Source organism: Gasterosteus aculeatus, chromosome 3, assembly GCF_964276395.1.
Source record: "Gasterosteus aculeatus chromosome 3, fGasAcu3.hap1.1, whole genome shotgun sequence".
Classification (NCBI taxonomy): domain Eukaryota; kingdom Metazoa; phylum Chordata; class Actinopteri; order Perciformes; family Gasterosteidae; genus Gasterosteus; species Gasterosteus aculeatus.
The window spans coordinates 18,948,175-18,968,071 of NC_135690.1; the positions used below are offsets into that span (position 1 = coordinate 18,948,175).

General features: G+C 44.5%; 1 protein-coding gene across 2 annotated transcripts; it reads right to left on the minus strand.

Moving 5' to 3' along the window:
• Window positions 1–1,483: 1,483 nt before the first annotated feature.
• Window positions 1,484–18,510, minus strand: pex5lb (peroxisomal biogenesis factor 5-like b). Of its 2 annotated transcripts, XM_040172434.2 has the most exons (14): window positions 18,138–18,425; window positions 14,190–14,285; window positions 9,814–9,928; window positions 9,131–9,352; window positions 8,519–8,639; window positions 8,001–8,088; window positions 7,059–7,148; window positions 5,199–5,318; window positions 3,865–4,008; window positions 3,710–3,780; window positions 2,953–3,129; window positions 2,659–2,824; window positions 2,296–2,453; window positions 1,484–2,033 (listed from the first exon to the last, which is right to left on the minus strand). In XM_040172434.2, exons 1-14 carry the CDS (start codon window positions 18,150–18,152, stop codon window positions 1,835–1,837), a joined length of 1,782 nt encoding a protein of 593 aa, XP_040028368.2. In that variant the 5' UTR covers window positions 18,153–18,425; the 3' UTR covers window positions 1,484–1,834. The 2 variants fall into 2 exon arrangements, with proteins under 2 accessions (XP_040028368.2, XP_040028369.2); XM_040172435.2 differs by lacking the exon at window positions 14,190–14,285 and having other exon boundaries at window positions 18,138–18,510.
• Window positions 18,511–19,897: the final 1,387 nt, after the last annotated feature.

The window sequence follows — 19,897 nt, forward strand, 5'->3', positions numbered from 1 at the left end:
ACTTGGTCAGGGGTTCAGATACTTTGTCCCCACTGAACATACGTATATAATCACTTCCAGATCAAAGGAAATGATCAGCTTTTAGGTTCAGTATCGTTTGTTTGATTTGTAAAATATCAGTTTACATGATTATTGTCTGTTTACATGAGAAACATCAACACTTCAAAGAAACATGAGAACTGAGGAAGAATCTCACTGATTGATCCTTTGATCCGCCAATCAATCAATGGCTGGAAGCAAAACTAAACAAGCAATGAGAGAAAAACATGAACAAAGCGTCAAAGAACAAAACCCAAATAAATGATTCTAGTTTCTTTGAAACAAAACGAACACAAGATGCTTCATATTCATGTTAAATGTGATTATTGATACTTTACATGGATTCTGCTGCTTCGTTCTCACACTGCGTGTGTGTGTGTGTGTGTGTGTGTGTGTGTGTGTGTGTGTGTGTGTGTGTGTGTGTGTGTGTGTGTGTGTGTGTGTGTGTGTGTGTGTGTGTGTGTGTGTGTGTGTGTGTCGAGCAGAGGAACTGAAGCCAGACGATCCACCTGAGAGGAAGACGGACCGCCAAAATAAACCTGCACGGCTTCAGTGGCTTTTACAGGTTAAAGCAGGAGGTGAGAGCGCTTCCTCCCGCCCCTTATTCTGCTGCTCCTCCCTCTCCTCCCCCTCCTCCTCCCTCCTCCTCCCCCTCCTTCCTCCTCCCTCCTCCTCCCTCCCTCCTCTGCCTCGCTGACCTCCCTGAGCTCCTTGTCATCCCAAACCAAAATGCTTGTTACATCCAACGTCCTCTGTAACTGCAACATCAAATGTTAACGTTTCAAAAGGTTCCAAAGTCAATTTTCAAAACTTGATATTTTGGATTTCAAACTAGAAAAAGCAGAATAAAGTTTAGATGTGTATCTCAGGTCCTTATCTTGAAGTATTTATACTAGATACCACAGAGAGATACTTAACTCTCCGCAGTCAGCATGCTAGTTGTTAGCATTAGCGAATGAGCTAACTAAAAGGGTGTTAAACGCCTCGACCAAGCCCATCTGCTCTAATGATGTGTGGCGTGGCGTTGTGGCGCAATTAGCATTTCAGCTAACTAGCTGCTCAATGAGTAGCAGGGAATAACTCGTGTCGATGGGAGAGGATGTGTTCAATAATGACAAAATAACAAAAGATTTAAACCTGTGAAAGCTGACATCAGATGTTCAGATTGATCATTATTCTTAAACAGGTTCACATTAGGGAACTTATGTATTAGATGTTTTGTTTTAACTCAACGCGGATTGCATTCTACTCAGAGATACTTTGAAATAACAATAATCATAATGTGGAGTTAAAGATGGCCGACACCCGCCAGGGTCCAACCGGTCTGGTTCAGTTCTAAGTGTGCAGTTACATTAAGAGTTGTGTTACTCACTTTAAGAGGGACACTTTGATTATTGGCACCACTTCTTGCAGAGGTTTCGCAATAAAAGCGTTTCAGTAAAAATTGGTGAGTTTGTGTGTTTTACTGAGGAATCTGAACAGGAAGTTACGACTTTCATTCGACAAACAAAGTCAAGTAGAAGCAATTTAAAATGCCGGCGCTGTGACATCAGCAGAGAGCGGAGTGTGGTTGAAGTAGATAAAATGAAATGGAGGCTTTTTAATAACATATGATAGAATAGAAAAGACCTGTTTGTGTTTCCGAGAAAGACTCCGCCTCCTCGCCAAGTTCTTCGCCCTCACAGGGCGCTAAAGGGTTGTGCTGTTATATTGCAAAGGGTTTTCCTTTGGATTCAAGGTCGACGGATCCACATGCTGACCCCCAAAGAACGTCCCTCGGACCGACCCCCCTTCATCAGACGTCCACCACCTCAAAGGCCCTCGTCAGCAGGTCCAGGTCCCCGGCGTTGGCGGCCTGGACCAGCTCGGGTCGGTCCATCATGGAGACGGCGATTCGCAGAGCAGCCCAGATGTTGGCCGACATCTGCTGATGGCTGCATTGCTGACTCCGCCTCTGCTGGTTCAGAGCCGTCAGGAAGTTACTGACTGCCTCCCTGCAGAAACGGGACCGGGTCAGACCAGAACCACATGGGTTCTACTGTGATCTCACTGAATACGTCACTGCGATTAGAAAACAACAAGCGATGTCCAACATCAGCTGGAGGCACCTCACAAGCTACAGTTGGGTCTGGTGTTCTCCAGTGTGGACCACGTTCTCTGGTGTGTGAGATCTTGTTAGGTCCTCTAGGGTTTGCCAGGGTTCTAGCTCACCTTTGTTCCTGTGTGATGCAAATGTCAGACAGCTGAAGGTGTTACCTGTGAGCCCCAAGGTTGATGCAGCTGATGCCCAGGTTGTATCTGGACCGGATGAATCCGGGCTGCAGCTCCAGGGCCCTGGTATACGCCTCAACGGCCTCCTCACTGCGGTCTCCATTCGCCAGCGTCGCTCCCAGGCGGTTCCACAGCAGGTAGTCCTGAGGAGGAGCAAACAGGAAGTCAAGGCTGACATGATATCACCATAATGTGATGACATCAGGGATCCAACATGGCTCCATGTGACTCTGATATATATATATATATTATATTAAGATATTCTATAGTTCTGTAGTATTCTAAATATGTTATAAGATCTACCGGCTTTGTTATAAGTGTGTGTGTGTGTGTGTGCGTGTGTGTTACCTGTGGTCTCACTGACAGGGCCGCGCTGAAGGCCTCCACCGCCCTGCTGAAGTCAGAGCCGAGGTTGAAAAGAACTCCCAGTCCGGTCTGCAGATCCGGATCCACTTCTTCCAGATTCAAGATGGCCGCCTCCTGGAAGAGGAGCAGGACGTCCTGCAGCTCACCCCTACACACACACACACACACACACACACACACACACACACACACACAGACAGACACACACATTACGGCATTATGGCTCTGGATGTATGGCCGCTGAGGCTCGTGGGTAATGAGTACAGGTGTCGCTACCTGGCCGGCGTGGGGGGGCGGGGCCCCCTGTGAGGCGGGACCAGGTGCTTGTAGCGTGGGTTGTGGCTGAGCCAGCGGCGCAGGGCGGCGGCGGCCCCCCGCTGCTCTCCACTGTTGGTGAAGCTGACGGCGAGCGCCATCAGGGCCGGCAGGTTGTTGGGGCGGAGCTGCAGACACCTGCAGCAGGTGTTAGCATAGCCGCGTTAGCACAGGTGGCGCTTTAGTACCACACAGTTGTTTAATAAACTTAATAAGTAATAAAAGAAGCTCAGTATGAAGACGACTTCAGGGTTTGTTTGATACGAGAAACCAATAAAAGTATAGATACACGTATAAACATTTACACAGAATATTAAGTCTGTTAAAGTAAAAGACAAACCGATGAACCTTTTCCTCCTCTAACGTGACCTTTGACGTAAACAAGTTAATAGAAGAATAAATATATATATTTTTAACCTGGTTGATTAAATCTGCCGCCCCGTTAACTCACCTGTTGATTTACTACAGAGTCTGTAAGCACGTGTGTGTGTGTGTGTGTGTGCGCGTGCGTGTGCGTGTGCGTGCGTGCGTGCGTGCGTGTGTGCGTGTGTGTGTGTGTGTGTGACTCTTTATATGCACAAAGCAGCTGAACATTAAAGAGAGAAAATGATGAATGAAATGTGAATAAATAAACTAAACCTATTTAACTCCTTGTGACAACCGTCTCATCCCATAACGCGTGATGATGCGTGCGATACGTTGGAGTGTTTCTAAGGACCTCTGCAGCGCCGCGATGGCGTTCAGCTCGTTCTCGTTCTCCGCCTGCGTCGTCCCGAGGATCTGCCACGCCTGCGAGCAACACAGCACACGTTAGCGTCCAGCTCCGGCCTCAGCACTGCAGCCGGTGGTCGGCGCGGCGACGGTGAGCGTGACCTCGGAGTCCTGCGGGTCCTGCTGGATGGCGGCCTCCAGCAGCAGCACGGCGGCGTTCAGGTCGCCCCCCCGGGCGCGGTCCTGGGCCTCGGAGAAGGCGCTGGGCGCATCTCTGTACGGGTTGTTGGTGCTGAAGCAGTAACTCTGGAGGAGACACACAGCCGATGACATCACAGGAGGTCACGTGACCCTGAGATCAGGCCGCTGAATTCATGTTACATTTCTTCTATAAAGCGAATTACATTATTGTTGTCATTATTATGTATTTCTGTGTTACTATTGCTGTCATTATTACCATTACTACTATATTATTATTATCATTTCTAGTGTTATTATTATTATTAACGTCATTTATTCTGGTGAGATTAAATAAACCTTCAGAGATTAAATCGGACTAAATAGTAAAACATCTCTGGTCTCTTGTTGTTGTTGACGATGTATATTATTATCTATTTCTGACATAATATGAATAATGCAGAAATCTTCTCATCCACCAACTGAATGAGGAAGTGTTGATCTGCGCTGTCGTCGCGTCGACATCAGACCTCTGTCGCCACGGCGATGTGGAGGCGGGATTACTGCAGGATTACTGATGCAGTTCAGAGGATTAAAAATACAGATTAGTGCTGACAAACATCAGCACTAATCGGCCTTTATTAATAACTGTCAGTGGGCGGGGCCTCATCTAGTCGGCCTGAGGACACCTCAGGGTTCACTTCTCACCTGGCAAATCACCATGGTAACTAATGCTGGTACAACAGCTCCGCCTCCTGACCAATCAGAGCTCTCGGATCGTTAGATAACATCACACAAAAAAAGGTCAGAATTCAGGAGGCTTTACTTTCTTTATTAGAGCTGTAAATGGTTCAGCAGCAGTATTCCACTCCGAGCAAGTAAGATTTAAAGTATTACACAACTATATAAACTCTACAGTGGAACCAGACGACCGCTGTGACACTGTGTCAAACAACCCAAAACCGACAACCTGTTTTTATCAAACAAAATATTCTGCTCTAATCAGTATTTTTATTCTTTATTAAACAGTTTGCTGCCCTTTACCAACGGGCACCATGACATGTAGACAGGACCTTCATCACTCAGTACTGTGATGTGAAGATACGATGTCAGATGTTCACTGAACAGTCGGCTGGATGCAGCTACTCTTCATTTGAAAGTCACTTATGGGAGTAAAGCTTCTTAAAACCATGAATCACGTTTTTATTTTAGTTCACTTTTGATTTGGAACCGAAGTCGAACCGGAACCGAATCTACAAGGGTCGAGGGTCAAAGGTCACGGGGACAGCGTCTGTAGGACTAGCATGTTTTGCACGTACCTTCTCCACAGGTGTGACGGTGGGGGCGGGCCGACCCTGATCCTCAGACTCCTCGAGCCAGTTCCTCCGAGCAAGCTCCTCCCACTCGGCCTGCATCTTGTCCCAGAACTCTGTGTCGGACTGGACGACCACAACCGTTCAGACACCGGATCCCTGACTAGATCCTAGAAGAGATCCTTCACTTGACATGAAGCTAAGTGATGAGCTGCTTCTTACTGAAATGCACCTTGGGAGTTGTAGTTCTGAGTTATGTTTTTAATATTACAGGATAATTAATAAAGCTAATCCTATTTTATGAAACATCAACATTATAAATAAAAGTTAACTGACAAACTGACGCGAAGAAGAGCAGGAACGCTTCAACAGAGAGTGACGTCCACTTCAATCACTTGAATAACTGAGCTGTGAGTTCACGTCACCTCTGCCAGGCCGGATTAAACCGTTACGTAAACCACGATCACACATCCTGAACCACCATGAACCTTCTGACATGCGACACACCGAACTCCTCTCTGTCCATCTATGAGAACTCACGTCTCATTAATGTGCATCACTAACTTTGCTTCTTTGTGCTTTGGTGGTTCTATCTGACGGTGGTTCTATGTGACGGTGGTTCTATGTGATGGTGGTTCTGTCTGATGGTGGTTCTATGTGATGGTGGTTCTGTCTGATGGTGGTTCTATGTGACGGTGGTTCTATGTGATGGTGGTTCTGTCTGATGGTGGTTCTATGTGACGGTGGTTCTATCTGATGGTGGTTCTGTCTGATGGTGGTTCTATGTGATGGTGGTTCTATCTGATGGTGGTTCTGTCTGATGGTGGTTCTATCTGATGGTGGTTCTATGTGATGGTGGTTCTGTCTCATGGTGGTTCTGTGTGATGGTGGTTCTGTCTGATGGTGGTTCTATGTGATGGTGGTTCTATCTGATGGTGGTTCTATCTGACGGTGGTTCTATGTGACGGTGGTTCTATGTGATGGTGGTTCTGTCTGATGGTGGTTCTGTCTGATGGTGGTTCTATGTGACGGTGGTTCTATGTGATGGTGGTTCTGTCTGATGGTGGTTCTATGTGACGGTGGTTCTATCTGATGGTGGTTCTGTCTGATGGTGGTTCTATGTGATGGTGGTTCTATCTGATGGTGGTTCTGTCTGATGGTGGTTCTATGTGATGGTGGTTCTATCTGATGGTGGTTCTGTCTGATGGTGGTTCTATGTGATGGTGGTTCTATGTGATGGTGGTTCTATCTGATGGTGGTTCTGTCTGATGGTGGTTCTATGTGATGGTGGTTCTATCTGATGGTGGTTCTGTCTGATGGTGGTTCTATGTGATGGTGGTTCTATGTGATGGTGGTTCTATGTGATGGTGGTTCTATGTGATGGTGGTTCTGTGTGATGGTGGTTCTGTCTGATGGTGGTTGCGCCTGCAGTGGTCCTGCCGTACAGCTGCTTTCTACTCTCAATTATTTGAATCATTTCTGTCGTATGACTTTATTGTACATATTTTACGTTGTTCATTCTGTCCTCATTCATGTAGTTCTTCCATCCTGATGTTGTACTTTTTTAATGTATCTGACAGCTTAAGTTATTTAGTGAGATTACTCATATAAAATATAATCAACTAATACATCTTGTAGATTATACAACATTAAAATGAGCTCCTAGTGATGAACACATGAATGCATCAATAACCTGCTGACCCTGAACGCACCGTAATTGATCAGAATGCTGTCAGTGAAATGCTGCTGCGTTTAAGACGGAGCGGGAAATATTCCACATGTGTATCACGTCAAATCAGGAAAGAAGGTCGTGACCTTAAAGTGAAGCACTTACGTGGACATTTTGTGTACTTTGTATATTTTTACCTCCACAGCAGCTTTCGCTCTGACAAACTCGTCCTCCAGAGACTCGTTTCCTGCCAGAAGAGAACGAGTCCGTCTGTGCTGCCTGGAGGCCTGGAGACACACACACACACACACACACACACAGACACACAGACACACACACACACACACACACACACAGACACACAGACACACACACACACACACACACACAGACACACACACACACACACACACACACAGACACACAGACACACACACACACACACACACACAGACACAGACACACACACACACACACACACACACACACACACAGACACACACACACACACACACACACAGACACACACACACACACACACACAGACACACACACACACACACACACACACACACACACACACACACACACACACACACACACACACAGACACACACACACACGCACACACACAGACACACACACACACACACACACACAGACACACACACACACACACACACACACACACACACACACACACACAGACACACACACACAGACACACACACACACACACAGACACACACACACACACACACACAGACACACACACACACACACAGACACACACACACACACACACACACAGACACACACACACACACACACACAGACACACACACACACACACAGACACACACACACACACACGCACACACACAGACACACACACACGCACACACACACAGACGTCAGTGTGAGAAAAAACAACTGAAATCTTTAAATGTCTTCAGGTTGCGTTTATCCGATGTTCCCTGAACGCCTCACTGTACTCAGCTCAGACAGAAGTACTTCATCCTCCGTCAGAATGAAGTACTTGGGTCCGGGTGTAGAAGTACTCGGGTGAAGATGGAGTACTCGGGTCAGGACAAAGTACTTTGGTCTGGATGAAGTACTCCAGTAGAAGTACTACTGACCTGTGGTGAAGATGCAAAGTCGAGGGCGTCGAAGCTGTGGATGTCGAATGAGTTCTTCGTGAGAGGATCCGTTTTAAACTCCGCGGACCTGAAGGCAGACTGCTGGTTAGCGTTAGCTAAGCTAGCGTTAGCTAAGCTAGCGTCTGGAGTTACATGATACCTGCTAAATGAGACACGAGAGGAACCGCCGTTAAAACATCAGAATTATATATAATTAAACATCAGAGTCTAAGATGATTAATATTAATATTGTTAATAATATGAATCATTTTAATGTCAATAATAAAAGCAATGTTAGTCATTAATCATGTGATTATCGGTAACAATGTTGATGAAGTTATTAATATTATTAATGTTCCTCACTATGTTCTAAGCAAAGTTCTGGTTCTTCATGGAGTTTAGTGAGTTCATCAATCAATCAATCAACTTTTATTTCCGACTGAAGGTCCAGAGAGGACAAAACAGTAAACATATATAAAGGTTAAAGAAGAAACGCCAGCAGGTGGTGTCTTATTTACCACAGCAGCTCGCTGGAGGAGTGCTGGGAGGTGCACCTCCTCTCGCATCTCCTCCTGCGTCCCCCGTCCTCCACGTCCAGCTTCACGCCGTCCCATCGGTCCGGCGGCGTCGACCAGCCGCCTGCGAGCAGATGGGTGATGACGTCATCGAGGTGGTTATGACGTCATCGCGTTTAAAGGGAATTGTCACGAGCTAAATGATTCTTTTCGTCCTCGAAATCAAATTACAATCAGTTGATTATCGGAGAGCCAATAACTATCAATCAATCAATCAATCAAGTTTATGAAACAACGGGAAGCTTCAGCTGATGAAACAGGAAGTTCAACCTCATCACATTAAAAGAGGAGATTAACGTCGTCCTCTTTTTACTCACGACTGATGAGTTGAGAGCTTTTAGCGGAATGAGCTGGAGACGTCCGTGTGCTGAGGATCATGACGTGCGTATGAACACGTACACGTATGGACACCGTATATCTGCATATATACGAACGCTTCAGGTCCAGAGGCGGTTTCAGCTGAAGCAGCTCGTATCTCTCAGGACATGGAACATTTCTCAATATGCTAATAATCGGGTTCCATATGCTTCCTCTGTGCCGTCTAGTCTGCAGCACCTGAGTCCAGGGAGGTCCTCTCGGGGGTCCTGGGGCTGGCCGGCAGGTGCTCCACCTCCACCTGGATCAGCTCTGTCTCGTCTGGTCTGGTCCGACGGCGAGGGCTCCTGGAGTCCTTCCTCCTCAGAGGACTCCTCCTCTGGTCCTTGATGCTGCTCCCAGCACCATCACTGCAGAGGGCCGGCTCGCTGAGGTCCACCAGGTCCAGAGCTGTGGAGAGGACTACAGGAGGGAGCGAGGTCACCGCGGGCTCATGAAACACCTCAACCCGGCTCAGAGCCTTTCTTTGATCCACATGAATAATCGTCTTCATCCTAATTAACTGTAGTTCTTTGGTTGCTGTGAAGCTCTAAATGCGGCCATCACGCTTCAGACGTGTCCTCGGCCTGAAGGGACCAGATGTCCTCTGTCATCCTCTCGGTTTGTGTGAACGCACAGAAACCAACGCTGTGTTGCAGGAGGACGCAGCGGGTCGGAGGTTTAATTAGCGGCAGGTGTTCCTGCTGCGAGCAGGAAGGACGACGGCCGAGGACACAAAGTTAGAGGACGAGTAGAGAGGGAGACGAGGAATAACATGTCCAGATGGAGGGGGACAAAGACAGAAATAGGTTCATAGAAGAAGAGAAGTAACAGGAAGGGGGTGCACACACAGAGGAAGTGGGGGGTAATTAGTGGGCGTCTACCTGCTGTGTTGGAGGTCAGGGGTCGAGTGGAGGGGGCGTCGCTGCGGCTCTCCAACAGGAAGTCATCGATGGACGGACTCAGCAGGGGCCGACTCTCCTGCTGCTCCCGGACCAGCTGAGGACCAGAGCCACGAGAAGGTTTACTAGATCATGGGTGGTCTACTGCTTGTCTTTACTGGACTCGACTATGTTTATTTACTGTGTTTATTTGTGGGCACTTTACACAAGTGCTTATAAATGCATATAAAACACAAACATGAAGCAAGAAGATCTACAAACAGTTACGAACATTGATCATTAAGTCATTAAGATAAAAAAGACTAGAGAATCTAATTTGCAGTGTAGTTTAAGTATTTCTTTAAGAATAAAACAGTCAATTGAAGGCAGCAGCAAACAGAAAAGTCTTTCATCTGGATTTAAAGGCGCTGAGGGACTCAGCAGACCTGCAGCTTTCTGGGACTTTGTTCCAGATGTGTGGAGCAGAAGAACTGAACGCTGCTTCTCCACGTTTAGTTCTGACTCTGGGAGCAGAAAGTAGACCCGTCCCAGACGACCTGAGGGTTCGTGGTGGTTCATCAGGTATCAGCAGACCAGAAATGTACTTTGGCCCTGAACCATTCAGTGCTTTTTAAACTAACAACAGAAGTCAGGAAGCCAGTGTAAAGACCTGAGACTAGAGTGATGTGATCCACTTTCCTGGTCCTATGAGGACTCGAGCTGCAGCGTTCTGGATCAGCTGGAGCTTTCTGATGGACTTTTTACAGAGACATAAAAACACTGTTACAGTAGTCGAGTCTACTGAAGATAAAGGCATGGACAAGTTCTTCCAAATCTGGTTGAGACATAAATGTAACTTATAACTTTCAATCTTTCATCTTTGTTACCAAAAACAATTACTTCTGTTTTACCTTTTTTTTTAATTAAAGAAAGTTTTGACACATCCATTTGTTGATTAGTTCAATGCATTTACACAGCCCCTGGATTGGATTGTAGTCCCCTGGTGATATAGTTATATAGATTTGTGTGTCATCTGCATAACTATGATAACACACTTTGTTGTTTTGCATAATCTGAGCCAATGGAAGAATGTGGACGTTGAACAGAAGAGGCCCCAGTATTGATCCCTGGGGGACACCAGTCCCTTTCTTCAGAGCCGATGTGTAACCAGCTACAGACAAAGTCATTACGGTATTTCAAGTAGGATTCAAACCAGTGAAGTGCAGTGCCAGAGCCCTCAGCCACTTAGTCTATTCAGTAGTATTTCATGGTCGACCGTGTCAGAGAGATCCAAAGATCCAGTAATACTGACCGAAGACCAAAATTCTGCCATTGTCTGTGGATCTCGTTGAAGACCTTAACAAGAGCTGTTTCAGTGTGGTGCTGTTGAAGGTCTGACTGGAAGGATCAAAACTGTTATTAGAAAAACGGCCTTTTCAATTATATTACTTAAAAAAGTAACTCCACTGTGTTTATTTACTGCACTCTACTGTGTTTCTTTATCTTAAGGAGCTTATAACACCATACTGCCCTACTAAGCAGCTGTGCTCCATAGATGCTGGTTACTTGTTTTTCCAAGAGTCTTAGAAAGCTCCTCTTTCACTCTCTCCTTCTACAATAATCCACATCCCATTAATGCAGATCACTAATTCAGCTTCTTCCTCAGAGTTTTTTGTGCTTCCTCGCCTTGCAGGTCTGAGTAGATCGTATTTCCGTCTGGACCCTGGTCCTGACTCCTGCCCGGCCCCGCGGACACCTACCGCTTCTAATACCATTGATATTCCCATTACTATTACTGTAAACATGTAATAGTAATAATGCACATCACTAACTTTGTTTCTTCCAGAGTATTTGTGCTTTCACGCCTCACAGGTTTCTATGGATCCTGGTTCAATCTGGACCCTGTTCCTGCCTCCTGCCGTGGCCCTGCTGACACCTGCTGCTGTCTTCATCGTTATTATTATTGATCACCATCACTATTACTGTCACCATAAACCATCATTACCGACATTGATTCTTCCCAAAAGTCTCTGTGCTCTCGCTCCCCACAGGCTTCTGTGGATGGTGGTTCTATCCGATGGTGGTTCTATGTGATGGTGGTTCTATCTGATGCTGGTTCTATCTGATGGAGGTTCTATCTGATGGAGGTTCTATTTGATGGTGGTTCTATGTGACGGTGGTTCTATCTGATGGTGGTTCTATCTGATGGAGGTTCTATGTGACGGAGGTTCTATGTTCTATGTGACGGTGGTTCTATCTGATGGAGGTTCTATCTGATGGAGGTTCTATGTGACGGTGGTTCTATCTGATGGAGGTTCTATCTGATGGAGGTTCTATCTGAAGGTGGTTCTTTCTGATGGTGGTTCTATCTGATGGAGGTTCTATCTGATGGAGGTTCTATCTGTTGGAGGTTCTATCTAATGGTGGTTCTATCTGATGGTGGTTCTATCTGATGGAGGTTCTATCTGAAGGTGGTTCTATCTGATGGAGGTTCTATCTGAAGGTGGTTCTATCTGATGGAGGTTCTATCTGATGGAGGTTCTATCTGTTGGAGGTTCTATCTAATGGTGGTTCTATCTGATGGTGGTTCTATCTGATGGAGGTTCTATCTGAAGGTGGTTCTATCTGAAGGTGGTTCAATCTGATGGTGGTTCTGCCGTACAGCTGCTTACTACTTGCAGCTATATGAATCATTTCTGTCGTAGGAATTGAATGTATTCTACATTGTTCATTCTGTCCTCATGACGTCATTGTAGTCTAATCAGAAGGCGGATCCTCCTCTGACGTTCTCCCTGCGGTTTCTTCCCCATGGAAGAGTTTTTATTTGGGGGGGAACACCTTGATGACATCTGCTAAGGTTTCAGTCTGCAGGTGAAGGTGGTCAGTCCCTCAGATCCTCTGGGGCTGCAGAAAAGCCTTCTGGGAAACAGAGGACCACATTTCATTTCTGTGGTTCGGTGTGAGGCCAGATGTAATCTGAACACAGATCTTCATTTTCCTGTGAAGCCTCCTAATCCTAATCCAGTGGGATTAATAAACGCCATCCAGAATGAAGGAGGTTGGATCATTACGCTTCTTCACGGTGTTTCTTCACTACTCTTCTTCTTTTCTATGTTTGTTTACTACGTTTACTGCGATTAATGAATGTTGTTGTAATTTAATTGTAATAAATGTTTTTTTTTAAATTAAAGACTTTTAAAGAGAAACAAATAGATCTTAAAAGTAAAGAGTAATCAGTTATGAAAGTGTGTATTTTAGACACTATTGTTTAATTGTTGATGGTATTTTTAACACAAAACTACACACATGTGATCATCTTGGAGGCGGAACACGTTGAACTTCCTGTCGTCCTCGTGCACTTTACCGTGAAATAACATCGTATTTTGCTCGTGTTTAGAATCTAAAGGAGTTCAAACTGTTCAAACGGATCTCTGTGTTAAATGTGCAGCTCACTGGACACGTTGTATCACTGTAGTTTTCAGATGTAAATTAATGACCAACACATTAATACTGAGGGGGGGGGGGTCTACGCTGGACATAGAGACACACAACATTCACCCTGAAGCCGCCGCGTGTTTCTGCGTCTTTACGCGTCGACGCGCTGGTTTCACTTCCTGGTTGTAAAGTCCTGCGTGTGTTGCAGAGCGATTCACCTCCAGAACAACAGGTGGAGTCACGTGTTTTGTTGAAGACGACCTAGAGAGTCACGTCTTTGTGTGTGGAAGTCGCTGGTTGCTTTATTTATGTATCACAGACTTTATTGCCCCGTGCATCCACACTGCTGCTTTTCATCAAGGACACATTTGTCCCGTATTTTCCTCCACGACTTTGTTCCCTCGTTGGTGGAGATCTCCCTCCATGAATCAGAGGCCATCCGGCGTCCTCATAGTCCGCCAATGACGGCTTGTACAAGCGCTCATATTTAAAAGCTCTTCAATCTGATCCGTTCTCTCGTAAACGTTCTTCCTTTTAATAACGGCCGTATTGTGCTGTGAAAACGGAGATGTGAGACTCCGTAAAGGACGTAGTCAGAGACCAATCACAGCCTGCTGCTGCAGGACGCTGCGTCGCTTCAGACGCTAGTCTAGAAAAATGGGTTCAAACTGCAGGAAGGAGGTTGTTGCTGTGAGTACCACCTCACCGCCGCCGACTTACGAGAACCTTTCTTAAGAAAGAGACAACTGGACAACATCACAATTTTGTCTCGAGGACTGAACATGGACATGTAGTCGTCTCTTTGGACCTCCACATTGGGGAAGGATAGGCTCACCGAAACAACCTTTATGGGGGGGGGGGGCAGTTCCAGGGTCAGCTCACAATCACACTTAACAATAAGCTACAACTTAAAACTCAGAAACGAGCGAGGTCATCATGCCAACCTTGGTTGTCACGGTGAGGAGGGGGTTTCCTTCTGAGGAGGCCTTTTTGGCAGGAAGCTCCTTCAGCACCATGGCAACGACCCTTTCCCCTTTCCCCTACGACAGGACAGGACAGGGTTCAACTCCCAACACAAGGATCTACCACAGGATCCAACAGTCATGACATGTAAATGGTCACAGAAGAGGAAAAGGAAAATGACACTGATGATGTCACACTCTGGTTTGATGACATCGTTTGTCCCAAACGGATTCGTATTTCCCAGAATAATATGATTTAATGATGTGATGACAGCCAACACCTTCAGACCGACACAAGTCTCACCTCATCCAACCACTTCATCACTCCACTGATTGATTATTAAGAATCTGGAAACATGAAATGAAGAAGAGTTTTCTGTCTGATGACACACACACACACACACGCACACACACACACACACGCGTGTGCTGGCGGAGGAAGACGAGCTGAGCCTTTGCACCTTGGCAGGCTGCAGCGCTCAATAAAAGATGAGTTTTATTAATAGAGCGGCTCCTCCTCACCATCAATAATCAATAATCATCACTGCGGATGATAATAGCCGACGAATGAAGTATTAGTTTGTCTGTATATTCTACTCTGGAACCCGTAAACGTGAAGTACACTACTAGTGTGTGTGAGAGAATAAACTATAAATAACACTGTGCTGTGCTGAGTAGTCCATAGCGGAGTCACATAGACGTGAGCATCCTCACATCCATACTGTAGCTGCTAGTAGTACTACAGCAGTACTACTACCAATACTACTTCTACTACTGCAGGATTGCTATAGTACTACATCGCGATGATTTGACATGATTGATGACATGATTTTACTGCTCTGGCCAACTTAAGATCAAAGTGGGCATTATGTGGTCCAAACCTAAAATGGGTTCGACACCCCTGATCCAGACTACCCTAGACTCTGTCCTAGACTCTGTCCTAGACTCTATCATAGACTAACCTAGACTGTATCATAGACTCTATCCTAGACTACCCTATACTTTGTCCTAAGACTCTATCCCTAGTCTGTCCTAAGACTATCATAGACTCTGTCCTAGACTCTGTCCTAGACTCTATCATAGACTATCATAGACTAACCTAGACTGTATCATAGACTCTATCCTAGACTACCCTAGCCTTTGTCCTAAGACTCTATCATAGACTACCCTAGTCTGTCCTAAGACTCTATCATAGACTACCCTAGACTCTGTCCTAGACTATCATAGACTACCCTAGACTCTGTCCTAGACTCTATCCTAGACTATCCTAGACTACCCTAGACTCTGTCCTAGACTCTATCATAGACTACCATAGACTCTATCCTAGACTAGCCTAGACTCTGTCCTAGACTCTATCATAGACTACCCTAGACTCTGTCCTAGCCTGTATCCAAGACTATCATAGACTCTGTCCTAGACTGTATCCTAGACTACCATAGACTACCATAGACTCTGTCCTAGACTCTATCCTAGACTATCATAGACTCTATCCTAGACTCTATCATAGACTACCCTAGACTCTGTCATAGACTATCTTGGACTACCTCATAGGCTCCCAGACGCTCTCTACCGTAAACGCTATCATACGCTGTATCCTACGTCTAAGCTCTCTCCCAGGGCGGATTCAGGTTCAGAGACTTTTGGTAGCAGAACTGATGGTACTAATGGTACTACCACTGTTACTTCAGGTACTGCTACCACAGTATGATGTGTAAGTGAAGAATAAAATCTCCTCCTTTACTTTGGAGACAGAAGACATCGTAGATGCTTTGACCTCCTCATTTCAAACAGGGATAAAGGTGTAACTTTATCAGGTCTGGTGAGCTCATGGTTCGGGTGGTGCAGCTGTAACAAGGTCAGCCGGTGCTGACGGAGGAACATCTGACCCCTGAGACTTGAGATATTTATAGACTTCAATGACTGCTGATTAATTGTGTACCAGTGTTTCCCGTGAGGCTCTTTGTGCCTCGGTCAGCCTCACTGTAAGTACAGAGACATTCCCAAACCTCCGCTTCTTCAGAGTAAAGTCAAAGCTTCACGGTTGCTTTAGCTTCATGTGTTCCCTCCGTAAACCTCGTAAACATGAGTTTATGGTCTCAGTTTCTGATTTTCAAGTCAAGCATGATGTTCATTTAGTAAATGATGGTCCACGTAGAGTCAAACAGACCATAACGCAGCGGGTGCTTTAGGGCGGGGCTCCGTGGTGATTGACAGGTCTCTACCAGAGACGTATGTGGCGTCTCTTTGTCCTCCTCAGTCCAGATGAGGTCACTTCTTGCTCACTGGCTATAAGAATAAAATGGCACGGCTAAATCTCCAAACCGAGGCGTCGATGTCTCGTGTGAAATGACAAACTATGAGGTCTTAAACGTAAATCTTCACCTCTGAACTATAATGAGCATAAAAACAGTTTGTTCCTTATTGTTTTACTATATTGCTCTGCACTGATTTAAATCTACACGCTTCATAAAAAGATCAACGTACAAAGTAAAACTGTGATTAATCTTTGTTGCAGAGATTAACATCAGCTGGTCAATAAACGTGAGTCCTGAACCTTCAAAGAGCTTCAGAGGCTTCTTCTGCTGCTTCATATGTCCCAAACACACACAGACCTTCATACAGGACCCGAAAGAACAGAAGAAACACGCCATTTGTCCCACCGGGGCTCATGAAGAAGCCTAAACAGGTGGAGACGGGTTCAGAAGTAAAACTCCACCCGAAAACAAGCTCTTTAAAAGCTCTTAACTCCCATTTCAGACCTTTATTATTACGTCCTTTGTATCTGTTTATCAGGGTGGAAGTAAGCTCATACCGCTGACAGGCCACGCCCTCTCTGGTGACATCACACACTAATCGATGACATCACACACTGAAATGGGCTCCCTGTCTAAAGCCGATGGATTGATCGTTTGACCTGGCAGATTTTATAACATTCACAGTTAAATATGAATGAATGTTAATAATCTGTTGTCATGAGAAAGAAAGAGAAGCTCCCTGTTTACCCGTATTATTTATATATGGGATTAATTAAGATTAATGCAAGACAATATTTTGACGTAAGTTTGTTTACTTCAGGAAGTAAAACGTCTGCTAGCTGAAGTCAGTTACATCGGAGAAGCCAGATGGAGAGAACTTTATGCATTCAAATAAATACATTTAAAAGTAGCAACAGGGTTTGAAATTCTAAAGTGATTACTCATTATTAGTAAGATTTCATCTTTAGAAGAAAGACAAACATTCATTAACAACAACAACGCAATTAATTAATCGAGATGTGCGATAAATTAGTTAATTTTTTTAAATCTATTGACAACCCTAATTATCATCCATCATCCGTCCATCAATCAAATTCCATCCATCATTATCCTTTATCATCCATCCATCATTTATCATCATCCATCATCATCATCATCATCATCATCATCCATCCGTCCATCATCATCATTGTCAATCATTTAACCATCCATCATCATTCATCATTTATGATAATAAAAGATAATATATCATTATATTTTGTATAGATTATATACAGATTACTGTTATGAACCCATTGATTCAGTGTTAAATCATTGATCCTCATTGATCACTGTTCAATCATCTGCAGCTGAAGTAAATCTATTGGACAAATGTGAACATTGATGATTTGAGAAACTTCAACTTCAACATATAACTCAACCGATCAATACTAATCCTTTTAGTGATTATTAAACTTTACTAGTCAATAATCATCCCTGAGGATTTATTTTATTTACTGTCCGGTTTTAAAAACTCATCTTAAAATGAAAACATTGCTTCAATTTCAAAGAAGAATTGCTTTAAAGATTGTTTTGTTTTTTCATTTGTGAAATAAAAACCATAACAGAAATATAAGAAGTGTGAAGATGATGCTGATGCTGAAGAAGATGCTGATGCTGAAGAGGATGAACTCACCTGGACCTGGTACATGGCTCCGGTTCGCTCCTCCGTCCGCCGGGGTGCAGGCTGGAGCTGCAGCCGCCAGCGGTGCACCACAACCCGGCTCCACTGCAACCACCCGCTCGGTATCTGTCCCGGGCCTCAAAGCGCTCAGACCTCCGCAAGATAACCCGGATGTCCCGGTCCGGGCTGCGTGTTTCCGGGGCTTCCGGTCGGTGCTCCGAGTTCCGTCCCGGTCCGCGGTCGGTTCGGTGCAGATCGTCCGACACCAAAGCACACAATCCGGATGTGGCTTCGCTCCGCTCCGGTGGAGGTTGGGATGAAAATAAACCGAGCGGACCCGAGCTGAGCCGAACCAGTCCGATATCAAGCTACGGGAACACATCAAGACTTCCTGTTTAGGATTTCACAACAAAAGAGTCGTTATGGAGCATCCGGATAAAAAAGTAAAAATGGTGAAATTCAAACCGAAATAGAACATTTACGTTGATAAAATATAATGAAATAGAATATTTACTCTTGAAGTGCTTTAACGAAATCAACGAAAATGTGTCAAAAACCCAAACGTTTTATTTTGTCTTTTAGTTTATAAAAATAAACTTTGTACTTCATCACAGATCGATTCTCTAGTTCAGAACCCAGATCTTCAAATTTGCATCCCTATGGTTTTGATCACATTATTAGTATAGAAAAGATAAAGTGTTTATTTTTATGAACTTTACCTTCTCTTGTGATCCAAACTAAACATTCTAATATTCGGTTTGTTTCACTTGATTGTCTCAGAAACATGAATCACTAAAGTAGGGGACTTATAATGATATATTGACATAAAATATAATATGTTGCTATTGTTTCAACCCAAAACCCAACAAATGAAAGTATGAGTGTATATTCTAATTGAGATAATGTATGATTTTATTTTGAAAGCAAAGTTGCGTCTACTTACTTTTTTACTTGACATTCGAAACACCTGCGGCGATGAAGAGGAAAATATTAAAATATTGATATATATATAATTTGGCTACGCTTCACTCCATCATAATCAGAAATTAGTTTTTGAATAATTAAGTGAAAAATAATCATTCTAAAAATAATTAAATTGATGAACTGTTTATTTTTAAAATAAACATTTTAAAATTCAAATATTGTATCTTAATTTTATAAAAAAGCAAAGAAAAATATTAATATTAAAATATTATTTTTAAGTTGAAAGAAATATAGAAACAGTTTTATTTAAATCATTCAAACTATCAAAAAGTTAAGACGGCAAAGGTAGGATGGGAGCCAGACCCTTCAGTCTCTGGAAGAGCTTTCCCTCCACACAGGCTTCTGTGGATGGTGGTTACATCACATAACTGGTCCGGTCTTCTGTTCACTGGGCAGTCACATTTAATTTTCTTTACAACAGTAAGAAGCAAACATTTAAATAATGAAACCGTCTGTTGGTCGTGTTTACGGTACCCGACTTGAGGTCTGATGGTTTGGCTCGTCTGGACTGAGCGCTAATAGCATCAGTAATTCACGTAGCAGTTAGCGGTAATCGTGTAGCAAACTGTTTTCCCTCTGACTAAGGAGACTGTGACGGCCTCCGAGGGCTTCAGCGAGGCCACTCTGTGGAAGTGATGCCTCTCTGGTCTTGCCAGCTGTGTTTTGAGTTGATAGCAGATCAGGTGAACCTGGGAGCCGTGAACCAATGGGGACACAGCTCCACCTGGTCAGACTACACCCGTCTCTCTTCACTGCAATCCAGACATCAACCACGGGCTGATCACGCT

Bases quoted from the DNA above. Each gene is read 5' to 3' on its own strand.
- pex5lb (XM_040172434.2), bottom strand. The intron at 9,353-9,813 runs GTAGACGCCCAC...TCCCTCCTGTAG, and splicing joins CCTGACCTCCAACACAGCAG to TCCTCTCCACAGCTCTGGAC. The intron at 2,034-2,295 runs GTAACACCTTCA...CCGTTTCTGCAG, and splicing joins ATCAACCTTGGGGCTCACAG to GGAGGCAGTCAGTAACTTCC.